Source organism: Phalaenopsis equestris, unplaced genomic scaffold, assembly GCF_001263595.1.
Source record: "Phalaenopsis equestris unplaced genomic scaffold, ASM126359v1 Scaffold000450, whole genome shotgun sequence".
In the NCBI taxonomy this organism is placed as follows: Eukaryota; Viridiplantae; Streptophyta; class Magnoliopsida; order Asparagales; family Orchidaceae; genus Phalaenopsis; species Phalaenopsis equestris.
In genome coordinates this window covers 169541-194760 of record NW_018164891.1, presented here as the reverse complement: position 1 = coordinate 194760, position 25220 = coordinate 169541, and the positions used below count along the sequence as shown (strand labels likewise).

The 25220-nt window shown below is 34.7% G+C and overlaps 2 protein-coding genes across 4 annotated transcripts; both read right to left on the bottom strand.

Annotated features, from left to right (window-relative positions):
• Positions 1-987: 987 nt before the first annotated feature.
• Positions 988-8558, bottom strand: LOC110027814 (nucleosome assembly protein 1;1-like). Of its 3 annotated transcripts, none has more exons than XM_020729398.1 (13): positions 8231-8558; positions 8070-8113; positions 7870-7965; positions 4392-4484; positions 4193-4277; positions 4013-4074; positions 3239-3423; positions 2872-3049; positions 2743-2786; positions 2021-2204; positions 1912-1929; positions 1483-1568; positions 988-1186 (listed from the first exon to the last, which is right to left on the bottom strand). In XM_020729398.1, exons 1-12 carry the CDS (start codon positions 8301-8303, stop codon positions 1518-1520), a joined length of 1113 nt encoding a protein of 370 aa, XP_020585057.1. In that variant the 5' UTR covers positions 8304-8558; the 3' UTR covers positions 988-1186; positions 1483-1517. The 3 variants fall into 3 exon arrangements, with proteins under 3 accessions (XP_020585057.1, XP_020585055.1, XP_020585056.1); XM_020729396.1 differs by having other exon boundaries at positions 990-1186; positions 1483-1571; positions 8231-8554; XM_020729397.1 differs by lacking the exon at positions 988-1186 and having other exon boundaries at positions 1395-1571; positions 8231-8555.
• Positions 8559-21014: 12456 nt separating this feature from the next.
• LOC110027826 lies at positions 21015-24487 on the bottom strand. The gene is made up of 6 exons (XM_020729423.1): positions 23973-24487; positions 22922-22974; positions 22313-22400; positions 22137-22235; positions 21357-21469; positions 21015-21266 (listed from the first exon to the last, which is right to left on the bottom strand). The coding sequence occupies exons 1-6, from the start codon at positions 24414-24416 to the stop codon at positions 21230-21232; spliced, it is 834 nt and encodes a 277-aa protein (XP_020585082.1). The 5' UTR covers positions 24417-24487; the 3' UTR covers positions 21015-21229.
• Positions 24488-25220: the final 733 nt, after the last annotated feature.

Below are 25220 nucleotides of genomic sequence, written 5' to 3'. Positions count from 1 at the left end.
TCGCCCAATTTTTTCATGTCCCTATTTATGACAAAAATAATAAGTCCATATTAATATATATTTCTAATAATAAAGCACTGAACTCAAGCAACCAAGAGAAAAATGAACTCTTTTAACGAATTGCCTATATTAAATATGATTTTGATTAAATCAAAATCAAATACAAGCTTGTCCGATTCAATTTAAATTCACATTAAGTTCAACTCATAAATAGATTTATTGATAAGACTGAGGGTCTGTTTGGGGCAGCTGTAGCTTATTGAATAATCTGCTGATAAGCTGATTAAAAATAATCTGCTAATAAGCTAGGTGCAGTGGTTATTGTAATTTTTTTTTTTGGAAAAAGCTGAACCGTTGCCAATAAGCTCCCACTGCACCTACATCTAATGCGGTGTGAAAAAGTTGTTTTCTGCGTTTAGAAAACACATAAACTGTCAAAACGCAGTTTACCCAAACAGGTCAGGTGCGTTTTCAAAACGCCACCGCACCAAATAAGCTGGAAACCTGATCCAAAAGCTAAGCTACATTTAGTGTGTTTCCATGATGTATAAGGGACAAGTGGCTTCGAGTCGTACTTGATTCGAACTTAGCTAGCGGTGCTAACAACAAACTCACGAGCTAAGATAAAATTATCAGAAGAGGTCATCAAAGAAGCCAACTAACATTGAAACAAGAAATATTGCAACACACATTAATGAAATCCAACTAATCAAACCCGCTCACAAGCAAAGGAACCGAGCCTCATTAGTTCCAGTTTTTTTATCATCAACATATCCAACTAATCGAACTGACTCACGAGCCAAGCCTCTCAATGAGTTTGAGATGTTTAATAAGCGAGCTTGAGTTTCAACACCAGCTCAAGCTTGCAACTTGATTAACTCAATTCTCAAACTCATTCGCGAGACACTCATTATCTCTAAAAGCATTTTATCAATCTACCCTAATCAAAATTTGATTCTTTTTTATTTTGTTTTATTTTTATTTTTATCTTTATCAAAAAAGCACTTCATCATCTTCTACAATGCATCCTCTTCTCATTCTCGAAATCTTATCCAACTACAATCATTCGTAAGTACAGATTAGAGGGGTACATCGTGAATAGACTCCAAATACAACCGAAATACATCCTGAATACATCCATCCGCACATATGGATGATCCGCTCGTGGAAAATCTCACCTTAATACCTACACATTAAAAAATAAAAAAGCTTTCATAAATATATTGAATGTAACTCCTATTTTAACTTCCCAAATTTATAAGATGAAACAAAATCATTTCACGATAGCATACAGTGCTTTGAAAAGCAAAAAGGAAAAAAGAAAAATGAATGTAGACAAACCAAGATTCCAAAATCCAAAACTGGCACATTCAATAACAAGGAAGAAAGGGAAATGGAGTGTTAGGTGCGCTAATTATACTGCCATCAATAAAAAACATAACCATATATATCTGTATGTCATTGAGAACATATTCAACTCACCAAAAAATTTCAACCAAATTCATGAAATATGATTCCTACTGCTGCTTGCATTCTGGAGGCCGATCAACTTGCTGAACTTCTCCATCCTTCTGAATGTTCAAAATTATCACATATACTAAATAATAAATAAATGAATAAATAAAAGGAAGATTTATATCAATACCCCTCAATTCCTATGTAATTTACATATCTAACGCCTAATAAACTTCAATTTTTTTGCATGAAAAGGTATTCCAAATTTTGGAAGTTAAAAGTGGCATTTTTTATGTGGAATTTAAGATTTGGGTGGTATTAATGTAAAAAGGAAAAGTTTAGGTGTTAAATATGGAAAAAAATAGGGATTGAGTCGTATTTATATAAATCCCCTAAATAAAATTGATGGTGACAGGATTTATAAGTTGTAACAAGGTTTAGGTGATTGGTTATTACCTTCCGACCTGCTGCAGACTGCATGAAGCATTCAAATTAAGAATAGATTAGCATCCATCTTGACAAGCTTAAACTAAAGAAGAAATTTAAATGACATTGCATACTCTACCTTCTTCTTTGCATTGACTTCTTCCACTTCATCTTCTTCATCATCATCCTCATCTTCTTCTTCATCATCCTCATCTTCATCCTCATTATCCTCTTCATCTCCAATACCACCAAACTCCTCCTTAACGGCCTCGCCGGTAAACCATGAGACAGCATGAGGAATGATCTTGTCTCGAATGGTGGACCTATAGTCCCAATAAGCAAATAGATAGTACATTATAAGTAAAAGGATCTGCGCCCCAATAATTTTAAAAAACAAAATGTTTCTCTAAAATAAAAAAAAATTATGGGAAATTTAGTTCCGTAGCACATTCTAAACTTTCATATGTAACATACTTAGCGCTCTGGTATTTTAAACCTATGCATGAAAAAGTATATTTCATTTTTAAAAAGCGGTAACAGTGCAATTTTTTATGTATTATTAAAGATTTGAGAGCAGGTGTGTAAATATGAAAGTTTAGGTGTGAGATATAAAAATACATAAGAATTGTGCGCTATGTATGTAAAAGCCTAAAAAATTAATACATTAGAACAGTAGAGCTATTATGATTTTGAGCCGTTAAACATGGCAGCTTCGAGGGAACAAGGATTTAAGATTAGTCCCACAAATTCACATTCAAGTGTGAAACTAATGAGATCTCTATCAGAAAATTAACAGCTTTTTACAAAAAAAATTACTATATTCTTATTAAAAATTCATAATATCATTGAAAAATGGCTTACCCAATGTCATAATCCTGCTCCATTTGATCCTGTAGCTGTTCAGCCTGTCAAAAAGAAAAAATATATATATAATGCTTTAGATTTTCCTTTTTGTTTGTTCAGCAGAAATAGATAGAATATGTAACATACAGTATCTTCATCAAGTTCATCATCATCTTCAGGAACTTTAGGAGGACTGAAAAAATTGAAAAAGCTCTCGCAAACTTCAGTCTTTGTTACCGGCTTTGTCTTTTTCGATCCCTTCTTTGGCTTCTTTTTCAGAACTTTTTGAGTCAAGCACTTCCCTGGAAACCATTCAATTTCAGTCCTGAAACAAAAATCATGGAACACTTTGATTGAGAAAATAATAATAAAGGAAATTTACATAAGTAGCACGTAATTCTTATGTATTTACATATCTTACACCTAAGCTTTCATATTTTCATAAAATCCTAATAAGCATTGTATGTAAGTGTCCCTAATAAGAATCAAGTAAATATTGAAATAATGGGCATACCCGACGGCTTTCTCTAGAATAGGATCATCGTCATCAATCATATGATAAGTTTTACTTAGCACAGAATTCTTGAAGTAAGGATTAGGATTGAAGAAGAATTCAAGCTTGAATCCCTTCGGGTCATCAAGTTTGGAGCACCTAATATCTTTAAGATGCTTCAGAGCATCCTCATCTCGCTCATGGATCTGATCCACAAAGAAACCCAAATTATTAGTACTTTCTCGAAGCTATTTCATTAGTATTCTCACAGATATTCAGAAAGGAAATCAGAGTATAGACTAAATAAAGACTACTTTCAATATAAAAGAAATGAGCAAAACATCAAAAATGGAGCCAGAAGTATTTATGGTAGGGCGTTTTACTCCTAGGCTATTTTATGTATCCAATTTAGTTTCTAGACTCATCAAATTTAATCCAAAATACTTCACAAGAGAAGTGTGGAAATGGTATCCTGACTCTTTGAAGGGGGGAAACTTAGTCCCCAGAGTCGTTTAATATGGGTTTTGAAATAGTACCCATTACGGGCTATTTTAGCCCCCATTAAAAGAGATTGTGGGCTAATTTAGCACTTTTATAAACTCTCTGACTAAAATAGCCCAATGTGAGTAGTCAAAGAGTTTATAAAAGTGTCAATTTAATCTTCACCATAGTCTTCTAATATGAGTTGAAATAAGCATCAGTGAGAAATATATTAACTCCCATTAAAAGAGTATTAAGATTAATTTAACACTTATATAAACTCAGAAATAAGAGTGTCATGTCATTCTGCACAACCTCCTCAGAGACCACTTCATTGGTTTTCAATGCTGTGAGCCAAAAATCTGGAACACCTTTACCTGCGGACAAAAGAAGTACAATAAATATCCAGACATGAAAAGATTATGAAATTTAGAAATCTATAAAAAAATATATAACAAAAAATTCCAAAGACAAAATAGGAATTATAGGATGGACCTTCATTTGTTTTATCCTCGGCAGCAGTAGCTTCCGCAGATTCATCTGCAACAACCTCAGCCATACCATTTACAATCTCATACCTCTGCTTATTACAAATACAAGTTAAAAACAGAGATATCAACAAATCAGCAATTTATTTCATATAAGTCAAGATTTGAAAGAGAGAGAGAGGGAGAGAAAGAGAGAGATAAATTACCTTGGTGTAAAGAGGCTCATAAAGCTTCTGGTATTTAGCTTCAAGTGCAGCTCTTTCCTCATGAAACTTGGACTCAAGCTCACCGTGACGAGCCTGAATATTTCATAAAGAAATACATTCTTAAAATTGTTCGTAAAGGGCTATTAATCCACTTTTCATTTTTTACTAGCCTTCTTAAATTTTATGTGCGTGTGTGTCTATATGTCTATATATATATATATATATATATAACGAGAGAGAGAAAGAGAGAGAGAGGCGCTTAAAAGATGACATGAAATAGCATCCAAACATGAAGAAGACAGAAGTTTAATTTCAAAAAACAAGGTAACGGGAACTACAAAAAAAAAAATAAAATAAAATCGTAGTGATATAACTAATGGAAATTAAACAGGAAATTACATGAAATCTTTATTCATACAAAAATATAATCCAGTCCAAAATGTTATAGGAATGGAACTCACCACTCCCAAGTAGAATTTTCAAATTCCATATTATTTGGTTGCAGCAAGTGGAAAATATATGTTTGGCTTCTATGGAAATTTGATAAATAGGCTTGATTTCGGTGGCATGCACATATCTCCATTAAAATAAAATAATTAAGAAGAATAGAGACATAGAGATAGGGCAATTGCTATTATCTTAATTATTGATGAGGTTATTATCAACGTGATTAGTTCATATGGTTCTTCAAATTTGATTAGACGATTCATTAAATAAATAAATAAAATTGGCATAAAATAATTAAGCTATTACAATAACAAAGGAAGGAAGAATAATTATTCATAAAACAAAAGAGTAGTTCTTGGTAGTGAATAAAAAAAGTACGTGTAGTCTTAGTAGGATTGGTTATGAGAGCATACATGTTGGATAAGCAAAATAATTTAGCAATAGCATAATATCTTATAATAGTGAATAAATGCTTCATAAGAAAAACATTTGATCCCTTTTAAAAATGAAGGTTGCAAAGTTGAAAATAATTTATTTACTTGAAGAGAAAGTAACTTTGACCACATAACAAAAAAGTAGTTTCCTTAAATGTATATCTTTGAACAAGTAAGAAAATAAAGTATTGAGATCAATGGTGAAACTTAAGAATATAATATATTCCCAAGCTTCCGACATAGATTATTAAAATAAAAAACACCAAATCAATTTGTCAATAATAACTTATACATTTTCACCACCGCGAATGCATGAACTTTTTCAACAAAGATAATAATATGATTTCAAGTGTTCCACGTGTTTAAAATTGAGTGCTTCAATTATTTCTTAATCTACCATGTTTTCATGTCTTCAATTATTCCATAAACAAACATTTCCGATCATGTGCATCACAAAGAGAACAAATTATGGCATATGAAGTCATTCTTTATGTTGGATTTTTAGATTTGATACGCCACCAACAAATTTTCATCATCCGACATGAATCTCAAGGCAATTTTTTTGAGCAAGAAACATCCAAAATTTGATTAACAGACATCCAGAGCTCTGATTTCAGTAAGCTTATTGTCAAACTGACCAACTCGATTATGACCAAATGATATCAAAGTTAGTCCAATTCGAGTCAAATCAAGCCAAGATCAAATCATTAAACCATTCTTAAAAGATTTCCGGACACATTTGAAAGGTCAAACAGATGCCAAATCTGGCAAGCTTACAGTCAAATTAAGCGTCTCAACTGGACGAATCCAACGAGCCCAAAATCAATCAATTTTGATCAAATCTGGCAAGTTTACAGTCGAATTAAGCGTCTCAACTAGACGAATCCAACGAGCCCAAAATCAATCAATTTTGACATTATTAAGGATCCCAAATGTCCATTAATCACCGTTTGATTGAGGGAAGCTCTTCGGACCGTCTGATCAAAATAGTTCATATTCTTGCATTAATTGCACCCAGAACACTATAAATAAAGTCCCTCCCCTATCATAAGGGGGAGCTTAAGCTTAGAGAGAGTTTGAGGTTTTGAGGAAGAACTGTAGCTCAACATCTTCGTCGACCGCCGTCGACCTGGCCAACCCCCGCCGATCGTCATCAATCACCACCAACCAGACGCCGACAGTCTACGTTGTAATCTGAAAAATATAGTAATATTTTCCCGTCTGTAAGAGAAGGAATTTCTATAATCATCAATCAATAGTAGATTTTCACAAGTGGGTCAGATCATGTGGTTTTTTCCTTTTCGAGTTTTCCACGTAAAAACTTCTTGAGCCGTCACTGCTTGTTTCTCTTTCATCTATGTGTATATTGAATTCTCGTACAACGCTATGACGATAATCTATTATACTGCCACGGATTTTCTAGCAAGCATCAAGATTCAACAAGCATTGAAGAATAAATGAACTTCTTCCCTATTATATAGAACGTCTTCATGTTTGCTGACATATATTAATTCATAAAGACCATTTTCAAAATTTCAACCAAGCATTGTTATTTACTTATTTCATAGCGTTTCAAATGCAAGAAAAAAGGGTAAGAAATTCAATACTTAACTTCAAAATTTACATATCTTTTAAAACCATCAATTTTATGAAGTTTAGAGGCTCAACAAATGTGAAGTCGACTTTCTTCTATTCTCAAGTTTCGGGAATATAAACATCTATTATAATCTTAACAATAAACCATTTTCATCCAACTTCAAATCCACTTGGCGCTTCCAATAAAAGATTGACACACTAAAAAGATAAAAAGCCTATTTACTTTTCTACAACATAAATTTAGAAGTAATGAAGGATATTCATGTATTTCAGCACTTAATTTGCTGCAGCAGTCGCAGCCTTACTTAAAGTTACCCAACTTATATGTTGTTTTCATCTCAAAACCTCTAAATATTAAATTTTATCCAATTTAATTGGATCAGAAGCAGTTTTGCTCGTACATATATTTTATAGCCATCCACCACTGATGTGATGAATTTACTCAATATTGATCCAATTTCAGTTTACATCCATCTCACAAACCATACACATAAAATTAAGGGGCATTTACATTCATAACACACAATTCTAATGTGTTTACATATTTAACACCTAAACTTTAATACTTACATTCATAACACTTCAATTTTTAACATCACTTCAAAAATACCACCTTACTTACTTTTTAAAGGTCATGTGCACTTTTTTATGCATAGTTTTATAACGTCAAGGTGTTATGAATGCCAGTATCAAACTTTTGGGTGTTTGATATGCAAATCCATAAGAATTATGTGGTGTATATATAAATTTTCCTTAAATTAATAATTTTGGCCAAATCTAAACTGAAAAAGTTTCTTTCATACAGCTAAGTATTCATATTAAACCAAAAGTACCCAAATTTCGAGAGCATGCCATCATCCAACATTACCAGGGGAGGCAAATGCCCCATCACCATCAATGATATGGCCATACCTTCAGCCATGTAATAAATGAGGTTTCAGTTGCAATTTATGAATTATAAGATTAAAAAGTAAAAATATATATATCGGGGGCGGGAGGACCTGGATATCTCTAAGAACCTCAACACGCTTCTTGACCTTAGGAGACAATGTCTCCATTGCCTCTACGTGTAGCTCCGCCAGGCTCTGAAGTTTGCTCTGCAAGTCACAAACACAGCGTTTTAAGATAAGAAAAGCCTCCGAATCACCAAATAACTCTAAACAAAAGAAATAAAAAATACTATATATGCCAAAAATCATACCTTCAGAGCATCAACCAAGCCCGCTCTTTCTTCTGCATTGAGACCTACACACCATAATCAGCCTTATCACCATGTAATCAAAATACCACAATCCGAGAGATAAAACTAAAATAAGTTTACGAGAGGAGAAAAAAAAAAGAAAGATGGCTTTGAGGGAAGACCAGCGGTGGTGGATGGCAGAGCAGAAGACAGATCGGCAGTATTGAGATCTCCTTGCTTCTTGCTCTCACTCATTGTCGCTTCGAGAAAACCTCCACCGCAGCGCCGTTTTGCTCCTCGCAGAGAGGAAAGTGAGAGCGAGAGAGAGAGAAGGAGAGAGAAAAACCCTAACCCTCGTGTAGGAGAAGTTCAAGTATAGAGGGAATGGACAGTGAGTTTGCGTTAATTTATACGGAAAATGGGAAATGCAACGCTGGTCGGAGAATTGAAGCGGGATTCCGTTGAACGGTTTTTTATTTTATTTTTTTAAGGATTGTTGAATCTTTTAAACTGTAGGGCGATGTTATTTGTGAGTAGAGATAGAGAGAGATAGAGAGATAGAGAGAGATAGGGCTGTCAAAAAAGCTCGTTGTTCGCAGAGATAGAGAGAGATAGAGAGAGAGATAGAGAGAGAGAGATAGTAAATTATATCAATGATGTTGATATTTTCTGACTTTTTGGCTAAAATCATGTGTAGATTCATATCTGAAAAAATTTGACAATAAATTTTTTTACAAATTGACTATTTGTTCTTCTGTTAGAGGTGTTGTAGACATGTCTGGAGTAAATAGCTCTACGAACGAATGGATCGGATCAAATTGAAAAATGGAAAGATTTGTACAATTTGTACAAGTTATATTTCATCATCACTTTGTGGGAAATCGTTATTAACATATCTGAGAAAGTCTGCTTCTACCAAGTTCCTTGAGTTATAGGATTTTTTAAGGAGATAGTAAGTGATCACCGAAGCGAGCAAAGGAGTAGACTCCCTAGAGAAAAGAAGAAAATATGTTGTGTCTCCCTTTCCCTCCAATTTATACATAAGAGTAGAAAGTTCATATAATAATAATGATACTACATCTAGCACTCTAATGATACCTTTTTCTGATGTCCTATGAAAAGACTAGGATGTGAATGTCAAGTATTGCTGATATGTATGCACTTGAGCTACCGACACAAATATTAAAAAGAATGAACGACTAAAAAATAAAAAATTTCTCCTGAAGGTAAACAGTTAACAGAAAAGTCACCGCCAAGCTGGTGAAACTGCATCTCTAAAAATGTGACAGATCAAAACACTAGAGATGGTCTCTGGCTTGATAGCGACACAATCCGCCAGGAGCGAAAAGTAATTCATCATGACAACAAGTCTCATAGGATACCTCACACAGACAGCGACAAAATCATTCTAATAGGGGTATTTGGTCGAGTCAATGAACCAACCTGGTAGACGAGACGTGGGCTCCATAAGACTTGAGCCAAAGCTACATGTGAGCTATGATTTACCGGACAAAACAAATCAACTCATCAGTTGACCGACTGACCGAAGCACAGGCAGAAACCCGTTGCTCGCGATTAAACGACTGACTTGCTCTTGCCACAGCGGACGAGATCGTGTTTGACCGAATGCCTCTGTCGACCAAACACAAGGCACAGTCGGTTGCACTGTAGCGAATCGACCAACCAAATATCATCATATCAAAAATCAAATTGTAACACAGATATGGAATGAAATTTATATAATTTGATAAAACATTAATCATATTAAGAGCGGATTTCATAACTATTTCATCATTTCTCCAATTGTACAAAACATATTCTTATAAATAAGAGCCAAAAGGAACACCGGAAGCAGACCGTGAAGGCTCCCCCGCTTCTCTCCGTTGCAATTCTTGATTCACATTGTTCTCTCATTCACTTGACTCTTAACTCTCGAGGTGTGTTCACAAAAAACAATCCAGAATCTAACATGATCAATGTCAGATATTACCGATACGGCAGCCATCCCTTGGGTGAAAAAGTAGTCCCAAATATCTGGTGCCTCCTTTAATAAAGAATTGACTCTGGTCGTGCCTTTAATTAGGGGTGTAAACGAGCCGAACACAAGCGAGCCATGCTAAGCTTTGTGTTCGGCTCATTTATATTTCGAGCTCAAAAAGTGTATTCGTGTTTGACTCGTTTGCTTAACCAGCCGAACACGAGCTGTTCACGAACAAAGAGTCCTTTTAACAACCCTAATCATGTAGCCATAAGATAATAAGGGTTTGAGCAAGATTTAAAAATTATTATTTATATTAAAACATCATTTGAATATAATTTAATAATTTTTATTATATTTTCTTAATCAATATTTTAATTGGTTATAAATCTTTGTAGTTATCTAGTCAATTAGATTTTTTTAAAATACCACTTAATAATATATATATATATATAAACTTGATGAGTAGTATTTCGAGCTAAAACGAGCCGAACGCATCTTAGTTCGTGTTCAGCTCGTTAACTTATCGAACAAAATTAACGAGCCTAACACGAGCTTCTTAACGAGTCGAACACGAGCTGTTCGCGAACAACAAGCTGTTTTGACAGCCCTACCTTTAATAGAGATTTGACGGATGTTCTTAGTAGCCATGATAACTTCCTCTGTTGGCTGTCCCAGTGGGGCTAGGTTTACCTTTCGAAGAAAATCAGAGTGATTGAATTGCCAGATAAGTTTGATTCAACCACTTAGGCAAGTGGGTTCGATTAAGCTACTTTGACAGTTGAACTAGTTGTAACGAGAGAAATTTAGCAAAAAATTCTCGTATATTCATATTTGTGTATACATATATCACAAAATGGCCTTTTGTGCCAAATTACTAAATGCTCAACTTATAAATTATTATTGTATAGCCTATATAGAATAGGTATCCAATGATTCTTAAGATTCCCAAAGTCATTGTATTCTATAAATATTTAATAATATGAGATTTGTTGTTTATCTAATTATATTATTGATAATATGTAAATGAAATAATTTTCTATTAGAGTGAGAGCTCTTTCCTATTTCTTCCGCCATAATGATTAAAAGTAATTCTATTTCTTCTGAAATATCAAATCGCCACTTATACTTCTCTTAATAATTATGAGAAATGTAAATGCTACTTAAAAGGGTGTCTAATGATTCTAAAGGTTCATAAAAGTTATTTTTTGCTATTTAAACATGTGAAAATACATGCTTTTTCTATTAAGCAAAATACAATTATCCACAATAATTATCACCTAATTTGTATAACAGAAATATTTAACACCTATGATTATCACTTAAATTAAGATCACATTTGCATTGATTGAACACCTAAATTCATCAAGTTTAGTTCTCTATTTCCCCATGCACAATTACTAAAATTATGTTGATTTTCTTTTGAATTATTGTGTTTTTATAAATTCACGACAATAGATTAATATATTAATGACTTAGTCTGTAACAGAAACACAAGTAACACTGATAAAAATGACGATAGAAGATTTTTTTTTGGCGAGAGCCCGAAGGGGCAAAAATCATGGGTTTAACCCAATGGAAATGATTACGCTATGTTTATGTAGCTTATACCTTTGAATAGTTGTAAGTAATATTACATGAGTATTTGACTGTTGTGAAAAAAAACCAACGGAAGAGGTCGAGTGCTCGAAAGTCTGATTACAACATCGATTGTAGCAGCAAAGAAGGTAATGCTTGGGGTAGTAGAGGTCCAGTGGTGGCAACGGTGTTAGTTCGACAACACCTGCGGTGGTCTGATGTCAACAACGGTGGTATGATGATGGTTGTCCAAGCAATGGTGGTCCTAAGATGGCGGTTGCTCGACTGCGGTGGCCATTCAATATTAGTCTGGTGGCGATGACGGTGGTCCAACAGTGCTGGCGATCAAATGGCTACGCTCTAACATTGATGGTCCAGTGGTAGCGATGGTGGTCGGTTGGCAGCCTCAGGTCAATGTTGATGGTAGGGTAGCGACAATGGTGCTTCGGCGGCATCCGTTGGCCAGACGACGGTGGTCAAGCAATCATGGTCTAGTGATTGCTAGTCGGCGGCGGTCGGGCGATGGTGGAGGTCGGAAACCCTCGAGAGTTCAACACTCCTTCAACCTTCTCTTCTTGGATCCATGTCTCAAGTCCCCTGCCATGAAGGAGTGAGCTTATTTATATATTTTGTGAGTGACACCCTCTGTAAACACCACATGAATATGGACTATTGCATCGGACGACTGGAGCAATCCCTTTGATGAGATGGTTTCTATGAGCATTTCAGTGTTTTATGATGTCAGAATCGAATGCTATTATGCTTATTGGATTCTGCTTTACGGATGCTAATTTTGACTTCAAGCTTGTTACATTTGGAATCCAATTGGCTATTCACATGCCAAACTATTGCATGCTCGTAAATTTGCAACAAAAAAGTGATATATTAATGTCTTACTGTTATACGAAGATCTGAATCACACGCACACAAATAAAAAAAGAAAATGGCAAAAACGATAGCAAGGGTTTTAACATGGAAAAAATGAAAAGGACTTAAGAGTAAGATATGGAGGAGAAAGCTGAAGAAGCTATCTTGAGGGCAACACCACCACCAGTCCACAGTTGCCCGGTCACCACCATCGAGCCATCATAATCACCCAACCACCATTATCGCTTCTTGGCCATCACCAATCGGTTGCAGCCAATGTAGGACCAACGCATCTCAACCATCACCATTTAAGCGCTGCCGCTGCAAAAAAAATCCTACTGTATTTTCTATTGATTTCTTTTTACCTATGTGTGTCAGATCTTTGTACAACACTAAGAGTATGTTTTGGGCAGTTCCAACTATTTGAAAAAGCAATTGCGAAGCTGATGCAGAAGCAAATGTTGCTCAACATATTTTGGTGGCTATTAGAATTTTTTTTTTTAAAAAAAAGGTTGACCGCAACTTTCTAAAGTTACCACACTTAGCTAGGTCCAGTGGCAAAACATAGCTTTCAGCAATTACTTTTTAAAAAAGTAGACAAAATGCAGTTTTGTCAAACAGAAAATACCACACAACGACATCGTACCGCCACCGCATCGCTGCCCCAAACGCACCTTAAGACATTAATATATCACTCCACCGTCATGAAGGTTGAGCACGCAATAGTTTATATTGACGTTCCCTGGTCACCGCCATTGTCGGATTAACGCTTCTCGAACACATAAATTTGGTCGCCACTCCACTGGACCACTATTTAACCGTTGTCATTGTCGGACAACTGTTACCTGACCACTATCATTTGGTTGCCTTCGTCGCTTGAATTATGTCTAAACACCATCGCTGACAGACCATAACCGCCTGGCTACCACCGTCAGATCGCCACCATCATGGAACCACTGTCATAGTGCCATCCCGTCGTTGATTACAATAAGCTTACAATCAAACTTATAAAATCTTATTGAGATGGTTAGTTTAATTATAAGCTTATTGGAATCGAGACCCTGGATGATAATAAATTTTAATATGGAACGTTTATTGTTTGAAATGTCTCGAGATTCATGCATGATTAAAATAATTTTTTTTTAAAATGTATCAGTTGTCCCCTTATTTTTAGAGGTCACCGTCAAAGACATTGAAAATACATCTTCATTTTTTTAAAAGTTGTGTGACAAAAAATGTTGGTATTGAATGGACTATGAAATGAAGATACTTTTTAGGTGTTAACACTAGCCTTTTTGCAATCGTGACCCAAAAAAGTCTCCTTAATATTTATTTGAATGTATCAATTTTGAGTCAGAAATACTGAAAACGACCTCATAGATAAAAATGTGTTGAACATGGACTGGATAGACTATCGCAGTAAGTAGTAGAGAAAGGTGGTGGTCTAACGATCGTGGCTATGTAGCATCAACCCGAAGGTGGTGGCATTGGACAAATGGCAGTGGTTTGGTAGGGACAAATGTGGTGGTCAAGAAGCGGTGGTATTGTGGCAACGACAGCCAGACGATGGTAGTTGGCTGGCGACGGCCCAACATCATCGACAAACAGGCAGCAGTCCAACGACAATAGACGCCAGACAGTCATGACCAGGCAACTGTGATCAAGCGATAAAGGTGGCAACGACCATTAGAGGTGGTTGAGAATCAGAGATCCAGTAAAGATAGTGGTCAGGCATCAACAGTCTGGTGGCAGCCAATGCGCGAATGTGGGTTTGTGTGCGGTGCGCGTGGAGCTAAATGTGTTGGCATGCTAATTGCACATATAGTTGTGTCCTCGCGCATCTCGGGCTATAATAAAAAAAAAAAGTATTTTTTGATTTTATTGATATATTTCACTTTTTCACCATTTTCAAAAGAAAATTAATATAAAAGTAAAAGAAATTAAAATTTTTCATTTTTGCGAAAAATTAAAAATTTTCTTAAGTTCAAAATTTTTCCGCTTTTATTTTATTTTTGGAAAAGAATAGTATATTCATTTAAAGAAAATTCAGTTTTTCCCTTAAAATGTTTTTCCTTTTTTTCCTTATTAGGATCGATAAATACCCCACGGGGGCTATGGAGGGCACTCCTCTCATTCTCTTGGCTAGTATTACAGATGGCAAAGCCAGAGTCTTCCCTTCCAAATTGAAAGGGTTAGTTGCTTTTGTCAGAATGATCGAACTTGAAGGAGGTCAAAACCCGCAACCATAGGTGAGGCAACTGTCTTCCCTTGAAAAAAACATTAACTGACCCATCAAACAGAACAAGTAGGAGAAAATAAAGGCCCATGATCTTAAGTGAAACAATTGTCATCCATTCAAAACTCCGTTGTCCAATCTCATCAAAAAGACCAAAAAGAGGCAATCAAGGCGTATGATCCCAATTGACACAACTATCTTCCCTTGAAAAATATATTAATTGACCTCCTTAGACAAACCATTATGGAGGCGATAAAGACCATGTTTCTATGTGAGACAAATGGCTTCCCTTGAAAAAGGCGTAAATCGACCTGTAATTCTACGATTATACTGATCGAGTGGTGATGGGTTTAATGATGGTAACAATACCGGCGAGTGGGCTGCCATGATGATGATTTAGGAATGACATTAGCCATGTGATGGTGTTCTATGGCAACCCTGTGATAATGGTATGGCAATGACGACAACGCCCCACAACAATAATGACAATTGGGCATCAGTGACCCGTCATAGTAACAACAGCTTGACAATTGTGGTCAAACACGACAGTGGTGGCTTGACATCAATGATTTTGCGATGGTAAACTGACAGTGATAGCCCGACGATAGTAGTTTGACGATAACTATCTAGTACCGTGGTGACCTGACAATAGTGCTCAGCATGGTGATGGTCTGAAAACAATGGTAGTGTGATGACGATGACCAAACAAAGACAATGCAACATAGTGCATGGTGACAATGTCTTGATAGTGGTAGTAGTGATCTGATGACAATAGTGATAGTTGTTGGGGGAGCGTAAAACGCCACTTGTAGGATAATGGTGGACAAATAAGGACGGTGTATCGTGATGGTGATGGCGGCGAGTAGCCATGATCCAGTGATAATGGTGGAGTCGGTATGGCGATGACGATGACCAGGTTAATTTAGTCAACATGTCAACATAGATCCAATGATAATGATAATGTGTCATAATAGCAACTTGATGACGGTGTTGTGATTTGATGGCAGCCCGAAGACAGTGATTCAACTTAATAGTGGTGGCCCCAAATTGGTGGACTAGTGTCGGTCGGATGTCAGTGAGTGATAATTGAATGTAGTCTGACAAAAGATGTTGGGAGTGACCCAACAGAGACGATAGTTGTCTTACAATGATAGTGACAACTACAATGTCATTGAGGTAATAACGGTTCAACAATAATCGTTGTGATCAAACAAAGTCAACCAAGAGTGACAATAGTCTAGTGGCAACAACAATTGGGAGATGGTGATCTCACAATGAAGTAAGTGGTGGCGGTAATGTCTTTTGTTAGATGAATGCAATGTGATGATTGTAGTGGGATTCATAGGCATCAATTGGGCGACAATAGTTTTACGATGATGATATGCCACAAGTACGGTGATGGCTTACTGATAATAACATGGATAACTAATTGTACTGGTTATCATCATTTCATTAAAATAAATGTAATCAATATATAATACATATGATAGAGAGAGATAATAGAATAAATCATTCGATTTTTGGAGGTAAAAAGCAAATGTCAGACATAAGTCACGCAATGAAATGATGATAACCAATGCAATTAGTCCTACATTTGTTATTGTCACCAAAGCCCTTGTATTTTCTTGATTTTTTTTATTTTTTGTTTTATGTGCGCGTCTTCAAACACTTAACGATGCAAAAATGAATATATTAAGATATAAATCAGATAACGTTGATGATATGATAAGTCTTGTTTAATATAATATAAAAATATAAATATTATATAATACTAATATTTTTTTATCAATTTAATATATAATATTACATCAATGTTATCTTATTAGATGAAAATCAATAAGCCAAAAAAAAAAATTAAATAATATCAAAATTGAGCGGCTCACTAAGAATTGAACTAATTCACTAGTTTACTGATTAGACCAATATCAACATGACTGTCTGGGTCGTTCAGGTTTTTAAAAACCATGGTCAAAACAGCTCTTAGATCATCTTTTCTAGAAAATTATAAATTAGGCCTTTTTTTTTTGAAATAATAAAATTGGTAATAAGAATATTAAGAATTAGGGGCCTTAAATATTTAATCCAAAATATCAACAATAAGTTTTAAAAATAAATATATTTTTCATGTGTGTGTTTATGATAGTAAAGTGTTATAAATATAAATATCAAATTTGATAAAAATGAAAAATTTCTGTTGGGGTTTTATCATGAATTTTGATATTTGAGTGAGAATTTGAAAAATGGATGAAAAAGGATGCTAGATTTGCAAATAAAAATGTTTCAGGTGCTATGCATATAAACAGTCCTATTTTATTTGAAGCCTTAAAAGGCCTCCTTGTCTTTTACTAGTTACATGTTTTAAATTTGCGCAGCTAACTTGGCTTCATGCATATAAAACTTTTGAATATAAGCCATAATGACTAATAACTTGATCCTTAAATGCAACCAACTCATGTTCACAGGAGCCCATAACATCAAACTTCTTAAATATACATGGCCTGCCCCGTAATTCAACTGTCACCATTAAGATCACTATCAAGGACATGCAATTCAAATAATTAATGAGAAAAGCAATCACATTTTAAGATTTATTCAAGAGCATCTCTAATGCTTCTTCAAAATTTGGAAAGCTCTTTATTTTAAAGTTGGAGAATAATATAGCTGTTTGAAGAAGCAATTGTTAAAGTATTGTTCAAAATGTTACGGTGGCTATTATAATTTTTTTTATTTTTTATGAAAAAGTCAAACTGCAGTTTTATGACAGTCACTGCAAGTAGCCATATCCGATAGAGAAACACAACTTTCAGCTGTAGTTTTTTTAGAACGAAAACAAAATGCAGGTTCGCTAAACAAAAAAAACTATGATGCGACACCACACCGTCACCGCACCTCTGCCCCAAACACACCCTAAATAAGATGGTAAGATGTTGATTCAATAAAAACGTAGAGGTGACATTGGCATCGTTGGTCAGGCTACTGTGGTGGCAGCATCATCTTTGGTATGTCAATTGTGGTCGTAAAACGCCACTTGTAGGATAATGGTGGACAAATAAGGACGGTGTATCGTGATGGTGATGGCGGCGAGTAGCCATGATCCAGTGATAATGGTGGAGTCGGTATGGCGATGACGATGACCAGGTTAATTTAGTCAACATGTCAACATAGATCCAATGATAATGATAATGTGTCATAATAGCAACTTGATGACGGTGTTGTGATTTGATGGCAGCCCGAAGACAGTGATTCAACTTAATAGTGGTGGCCCCAAATTGGTGGACTAGTGTCGGTCGGATGTCAGTGAGTGATAATTGAATGTAGTCTGACAAAAGATGTTGGGAGTGACCCAACAGAGACGATAGTTGTCTTACAATGATAGTGACAACTACAATGTCATTGAGGTAATAACGGTTCAACAATAATCGTTGTGATCAAACAAAGTCAACCAAGAGTGACAATAGTCTAGTGGCAACAACAATTGGGAGATGGTGATCTCACAATGAAGTAAGTGGTGGCGGTAATGTCTTTTGTTAGATGAATGCAATGTGATGATTGTAGTGGGATTCATAGGCATCAATTGGGCGACAATAGTTTTACGATGATGATATGCCACAAGTACGGTGATGGCTTATTGATAATAACATGGATAACTAATTCTACTGGTTATCATCATTTCATTAAAATAAATGTAATCAATATATAATACATATGATAGAGAGAGATAATAGAATAAATCATTCGATTTTTGGAGGTAAAAAGCAAATGTCAGACATAAGTCACACAATGAAATGATGATAACCAATGCAATTAGTCCTACATTTGTTATTGTCACCAAAGCCCTTGTATTTTCTTGATTTTTTTTATTTTTTGTTTTATGTGCGCGTCTTCAAACACTTAACGATGCAAAAATGAATATATTAAGATATAAATCAGATAACGTTGATGATATGATAAGTCTTGTTTAATATAATATAAAAATATAAATATTATATAATAATAATAATTTTTTATCAATTTAATATATAATATTACATCAATGTTATCTTATTAGATGAAAATCAATAAGCCAAAAAAAAATTAAATAATATCAAAATTGAGCGGCTCGATAAGAATTGAACTAATTCACTAGTTTACTGATTAGACCAATATCAACATGACTGTCTGGGTCGTTCAGGTTTTTAAAAACCATGGTCAAAACAGCTCTTAGATTATCTTTTCTAGAAAATTATAAATTAGGCCTTTTTTTTTTGAAATAATAAAATTGGTAATAAGAATATTAAGAATTAGGGGCCTTAAATATTTAATCCAAAATATCAACAATAAGTTTTAAAAATAAATATATTTTTCATGTGTGTGTTTATGATACTAAAGTGTTATAAATATAAATATCAAATTTGATAAAAATAAAAAATTTCGGTTGGGGTTTTATCATGAATTTTGATATTTGAGGAAAAATTTCTGTTGGGGTTTTATCATGAATTTTGATATTTGAGTGAGAATTTGAAAAATGGATGAAAAAGGATGCTAGATTTGCAAATAAAAATGTTTCAGGTGCTATGCATATAAACAGTCCTATTTTATTTGAAGCCTTAAAAGGCCTCCTTGTCTTCTACTAGTTACATGTTTTAAATTTGCGCAGCTAACTTGGCTTCATGCATATAAAACTTTTGAATATAAGCCATAATGACTAATAACTTGATCCTTAAATGCAACCAACTCATGTTCACAGGAGCCCATAACATCAAACTTCTTAAATATACATGGCCTGCCCCGTAATTCAACTGTCACCATTACGATCACTATCAAGGACATGCAATTCAAATAATTAATGAGAAAAGCAATCACATTTTAAGATTTATTCAAGAGCATCTCTAATGCTTCTTCAAAATTTGGAAAGCTCTTTATTTTAAAGTTGGAGAATAATATAGCTGTTTGAAGAAGCAATTGTTAAAGTGTTGTTCAAAATGTTACGGTGGCTATTATAATTTTTTTTATTTTTTATGAAAAAGTCAAACTGCAGTTTTATGACAGTCACTGCAAGTAGCCATATCCGATAGAGAAACACAACTTTCAGCTGTAGTTTTTTTAGAACAAAAACAAAATGCAGATTCGCTAAACAAAAAAAACTATGGTGTCACTATGGTGTGACACCACACCGTCACCACACCTCTGCCCCAAACACACCCTAAATAAGATGGTAACTTGTGAATTGATGCTTTAAGGGATCCTCTAATATAAGTGATAGCTTGCTTACAAAACCACCAGATTTTATTATATGATAAATCAATATTGTAAAACCTCTTCACATCTGATATGATTGTCTTTGGCTTCAACTTAAGATATGATTCAATAAATTTCTTCTTTATTATATGTCAAATAAGCCATGATTAAGCTTCTCGAAGGTCTTCAATCTAACATTTAAAGAGAAAATATGTTTCAATTCATGACTTTTGTTCTCAAACAAACTTGGGTTTGTCAAATTTGTAGCCCGTAAGCTCTACAAATAGTTCTCTAAAGTCCAATGGATATACAACAGTTCTTCCAAACAAGGATAGTTTCGACCATTAATATTAAATTGAAAAGAATACAACAGTTCTTCATGGTTTGACTGCATAAGAATTTAAGAATTCACCTTCAAAAAAAAAAGAAAAAAAACTGAAACAATCAAGAAATCAAAAAAAGAACTATTAGGATTCAATATATTTCCAATGATGGATGATCATAATGAAGTATGAGACATCCCTCCCTTTATATTTGCCTTCCATTAAAATTTCAATACAAAGAGAAGTGATATCTTCAATTAAACAAAGTGGCCAACATTTATGCAGTCAAACCATGAAGATTTAAGATTATTTTTTCATAAAATTTTGCAATAATGCATATTTTAGTGCTTATAAATATGGAATAAATTGTATTAAGAGATTATGTTAGGTTGAAACAATATAACATATTGCTAATATGCAATGAAAAGTGCAACTTAGTAGCTTCCTCTCATTAATATTATTTGTCAAGTTTTCTAAAAATATTAGTTATAACTTTTCAAATTATTATTCTTCTTTAAATGATAAAATATTTTCTATATATATATATATATATATATATCATTTTTATTTTATCATGGATAACCCACCTTACATCTCTATCAATATGCCTACATCATTTTTAACTCTACATTTTCTGCATATTGAATTCTTCTCCTCTGCTCGTGATAATTTCGTCTAATATTTCCAACATACTCCTTGCTTCTACTGTTTACCACATCAATCTTAGCATAACATGAATGAAAATATCAATGTTATGAAAATCTATAGAGATGAATTACTGCAACCAACGATAGATCCATTTATATTCCATGTAAGATCAAGGTTCTAGAAATTAGAGTTTCAGCTTCCTCAACAATTTTTTGCTTATCTAAAAATCTACAATCAGCACCCTGAGATGGTCAATGATCAAAAGAAACTCAAAACTCATCAAACTATTAAAATTTAGATCAACAAATGACTAAGTTGGAGACCTTCAATATTTCTAATTTGTAGCTGCTCTAAGCTTGCCATTTTTATGCCTACACACCAAAAAAATAAAAAATAAATAAATAATCACAAAACTTTCATAACTGGTTAGTAGCACTTACAGGTCAGGAACAGCAACTCAACAAAATGAATCTTTTTTCTCGCGAGCTAATAACTCCTCAAACGATGTATCAGAAAACTCGGTTGCTTCTTCCACGGGGTCCTTGGGCTCCATGCTAGCACCAACCTCTAGTATCTAACATCAGAGTTGAGTAGAAGATAAGAAATTACAAGTCTGGCAAGTTTAGTATCACATTGATTGGCTGGTATTGTGATCGGATATTAGAGATAGTTTTTCTATTTGATTAATAAAAATAGCTAATTAGTTAGTTAATAATGAATTAATCATTCTTGTGCTTTTATAATATGATCCTGTTTCTTGGATCGGGATAAACGACATTGACATCCATAAATGACAATCCAAGGAAACCACAACTCTGAAAATAGGGAAGAAGGGAAGAGAAGAAGAAGGGAAAATTTACATACATATCACTCAATTCCATGTATTTATCTATCTAACACCAAAAATTACATTCCACTTTTTAAAAGTTTAAAAAGTGATATTTCTGATGTGAAAGGAAAGATTTGGGTGGTGAAATTATAAAAAGCAAAATTTAAGTGTTAGATATGTAAATGAATAGGAATTGGGCGGTATGTATGTAATGCCCCAAGAAGAAAACACTTATTAGGAAAAGAACTAACCACATTCTTCATTCCTTTCATAATGTGCTCCAAATGGAGTCATTTATAGAAATACAAGAATGATTAATTCATTACTAACTAACCAAATTGCTATTATTATTAATAATCAAATACAAGAACTAATCATCTCTAATATCCTATCACATTAGCCCCGCAAATACCGTCTTGTATGCTGGCGATAGCCTAATCTGCTCCTGGAGGAGATTATACACAGCTGCATCCTCCACTAACCTCCTGTGTTCTGCTTCTAACTTGTATACCTGCATATATATAACAGTTCAAAAGCCTAACAGATACAGTAAAAGTTGAAGAACAAGAGAAAATAAATGAAGTAAACCTGCTGGCAAAGTCTATCAAAAGATGATTTGTCCGCCTTGAACAGTAATGCCTTTTTAATCTTAAGACTTCGTTGGATGATCTCAAACCTGTTGAGAATAACAATAGATTTTAAGAAAATTTGCATACATACTACTTAATTCCTATGTATTTACATATCTAACACCAAAACTTCAATTTTTACGTATATAACATCTTAACTATGCATAAAAATGTGTATTTTTACTTTTTAGAAGTTAAAATAACAGTATATTTTGTTCGGTATAAATGTAAAAAAGAAAAATTCTGATAAACAAACGTTGCTTGTTTATTTACCACTGCCATTGTTGGGTCCGTCCCGGATGCCTGGGTCCTAAGTCCCGGATGCGAAAAGAGGATGCAAAAAATGAAGGTTGGGTCCGTCCCGGATGCGAAAAGAGGATGCAAAAAATGAAGGGTTGTGTTAGGTTGTCGATATTCAGCGTAAAATTATTTTGTCGAATAAATCATGACAACATTCAATAGAACTCAATGCAGAAAAATGATTCATGTACCACCCCCATTTAGTGGGATAAAGACGTTGTTGTTGTGGGAAACAAAGAAGGTTAAAAAAGGGTGGGAGATTGCATACTTGTGTTGTAGTTCATTTCTTGCATCTACAAGGCAGTTCACGCACTGTCCTACCTGATATAGACAAAGAGATACAATTAGGAACTTTATACATATAAGTTTTTGGAAATGTTGAGGATTAGATATGCAAATAAATATTTTACCATAATTCCACCACCAACAATCCTCTAGCATGTGAAAAGAAGAGTTGAACTGGTGGAAAATTACAAAAGGACCAAAAATCAATTGAGGTATAACATACATATCACTTAATTCTTATGTATTTACATATACATAACACACTAAATTTTACTTTTTTACATCTACACCACTCGAATCTTCCATATCACATCAAAATACAACCATTTTAACTTAAAAAAGAGAAATACACCTCTTCATGCATAGTTAAGACAGTATGTACGTAAAAATTGAAATTTAGATCTGTAAATAGACTAAAATTGTAAAAATTGAAATTTAGATATGTAAACAGTCTAGAATTGATTGGCATGTATGTTAATCTTCCTAAGAAGATTACGTTCTGAGTTCTTTTCAAAGCCCCAATTGCTCTCCTTCCAATCAACTCATCTCATTGTTCATAAAATGATAGCAACAGCTGCAGAATTTATATAAACCAGTATGCAAACTTTACATAAACGAAAAAAATGATGAAAACAATTTATGATTAGCCTGTATGATTCTACTTCAGTCGAGATTAAAGCAGTTCTGAGAAACAAATAAATCTGTTCATGTACATAGTTAAGAGGAATACAATTTCGGCCTTAAAAAATAAAGAGATCAAAACCCTAACTGTAACTTTATCCACTGTTCAATTGAGCAAACAGATTAATCAGCAAGAAATGAAAACTACAATTAAATCATCCCCGACATTGACTATCTCACACCGCTTAATAGCTTCAAAACAAAAATCGAAGCGAATATCCTGATTTTTCCCTTCCCAATTTCTCATTTGGCGTCAACAACATCGCCCAAAAAAAAACCATAGCCGCCTAACTTCAAAAACATAACAACTAAGAGAAAACAAAAACATGTTTAGGAGGGAAACACGAAATGACCTGAGCCATGGTCAATTCCTTCTCCTGGTTGGACTTCACAAGCTCATCGTACTTCATCTTAATCTTCCTCTGAGTCGCGCTCGAGTATGAGGAAAACGGATAGGGGGAATCCCTTCCCCCTAACTCACTCGTGCGGCACACGACGGCATCCTCGCCGCCTTCCAGTCTAGTCTCCGTTCGCTTCTTCCTGCCTCTCTTCTTCCTCCTCCCATCCTCCACCCTCTGTTTCTCTCCCTCTTCTCCGCCTACAGAGGAGAGCGGGGGCCGAAGCAGAGGCATCTCGCCAGCGGTTTTCAGCTCCAACGACGGGGATTCGGCGGAGGGGTCGTGGCGGCGACGCCTCCATCGGTCAATGAGAAAAGCGAACAGAGTGGCGAAGATGAATATAAGCGCCGCCGCTATATTGAGAGGAGCCGCCATTGGAAGAGACTCATCAGTTATCATCCTCTAGAGAAAGCGCCAATAGCAAAGAATTTAAGGACCTCTACAAGAGCTCCTTCTCCGACCGTGACATTAGTGTCTATTAGCCAAAATATCACTAATATTATCGCAATATCACTCAAATACAACTAATCCGTGCTTATTTCAACAGTACACAACATTTTTTCATTCTGTGAGCGAATATTGTGTGTACCGGACATATGTGACGATGGTGATATTAGAGTGATATTGCACCTTAATACTATCACAACATTATCAATACAACCTCAATATTATGCCAATACCACCAATTCACACCTAACTCGCAGTTATCTCATCCTCACACAATGGTTTTGCTTTCAATGAGCGAATATTGTGTGCATCGTGCGTAAATGCTCATCTTGTCATTAGGGCGGTATTGCATCACAATACCATCCAATATCATCATAATATCACCAATATTATCCTAATGTCACGCCAACACCTATCTCATCCACAGGCTATTTTTTTTCTGCTATGGCGTGGATCGGACGCACGTGGAGTGTTGTAGAATTATGTATGAAAGGGGAGGGTGAGCCCAAAAAAAAAATCTCATCATAAATAAGAAAATTTAGTTGGTAGATATGTAAATAGAATTATGATGTGTGTATGCAAATAGGGCTGTCAAAATAGCTCGTTGTTCGCGAACAACTAGTGTTCGGCTTGTTAAGAAGCTCGTGTTCGGCTCGTTCGCTAAGTTAACGAGCAGAACACGAATAAATATTTGTTTGTTCATGTTCGGCTCGTTTGGCTCGAAATACTACTAATCAATTTTATATATACTGCCAT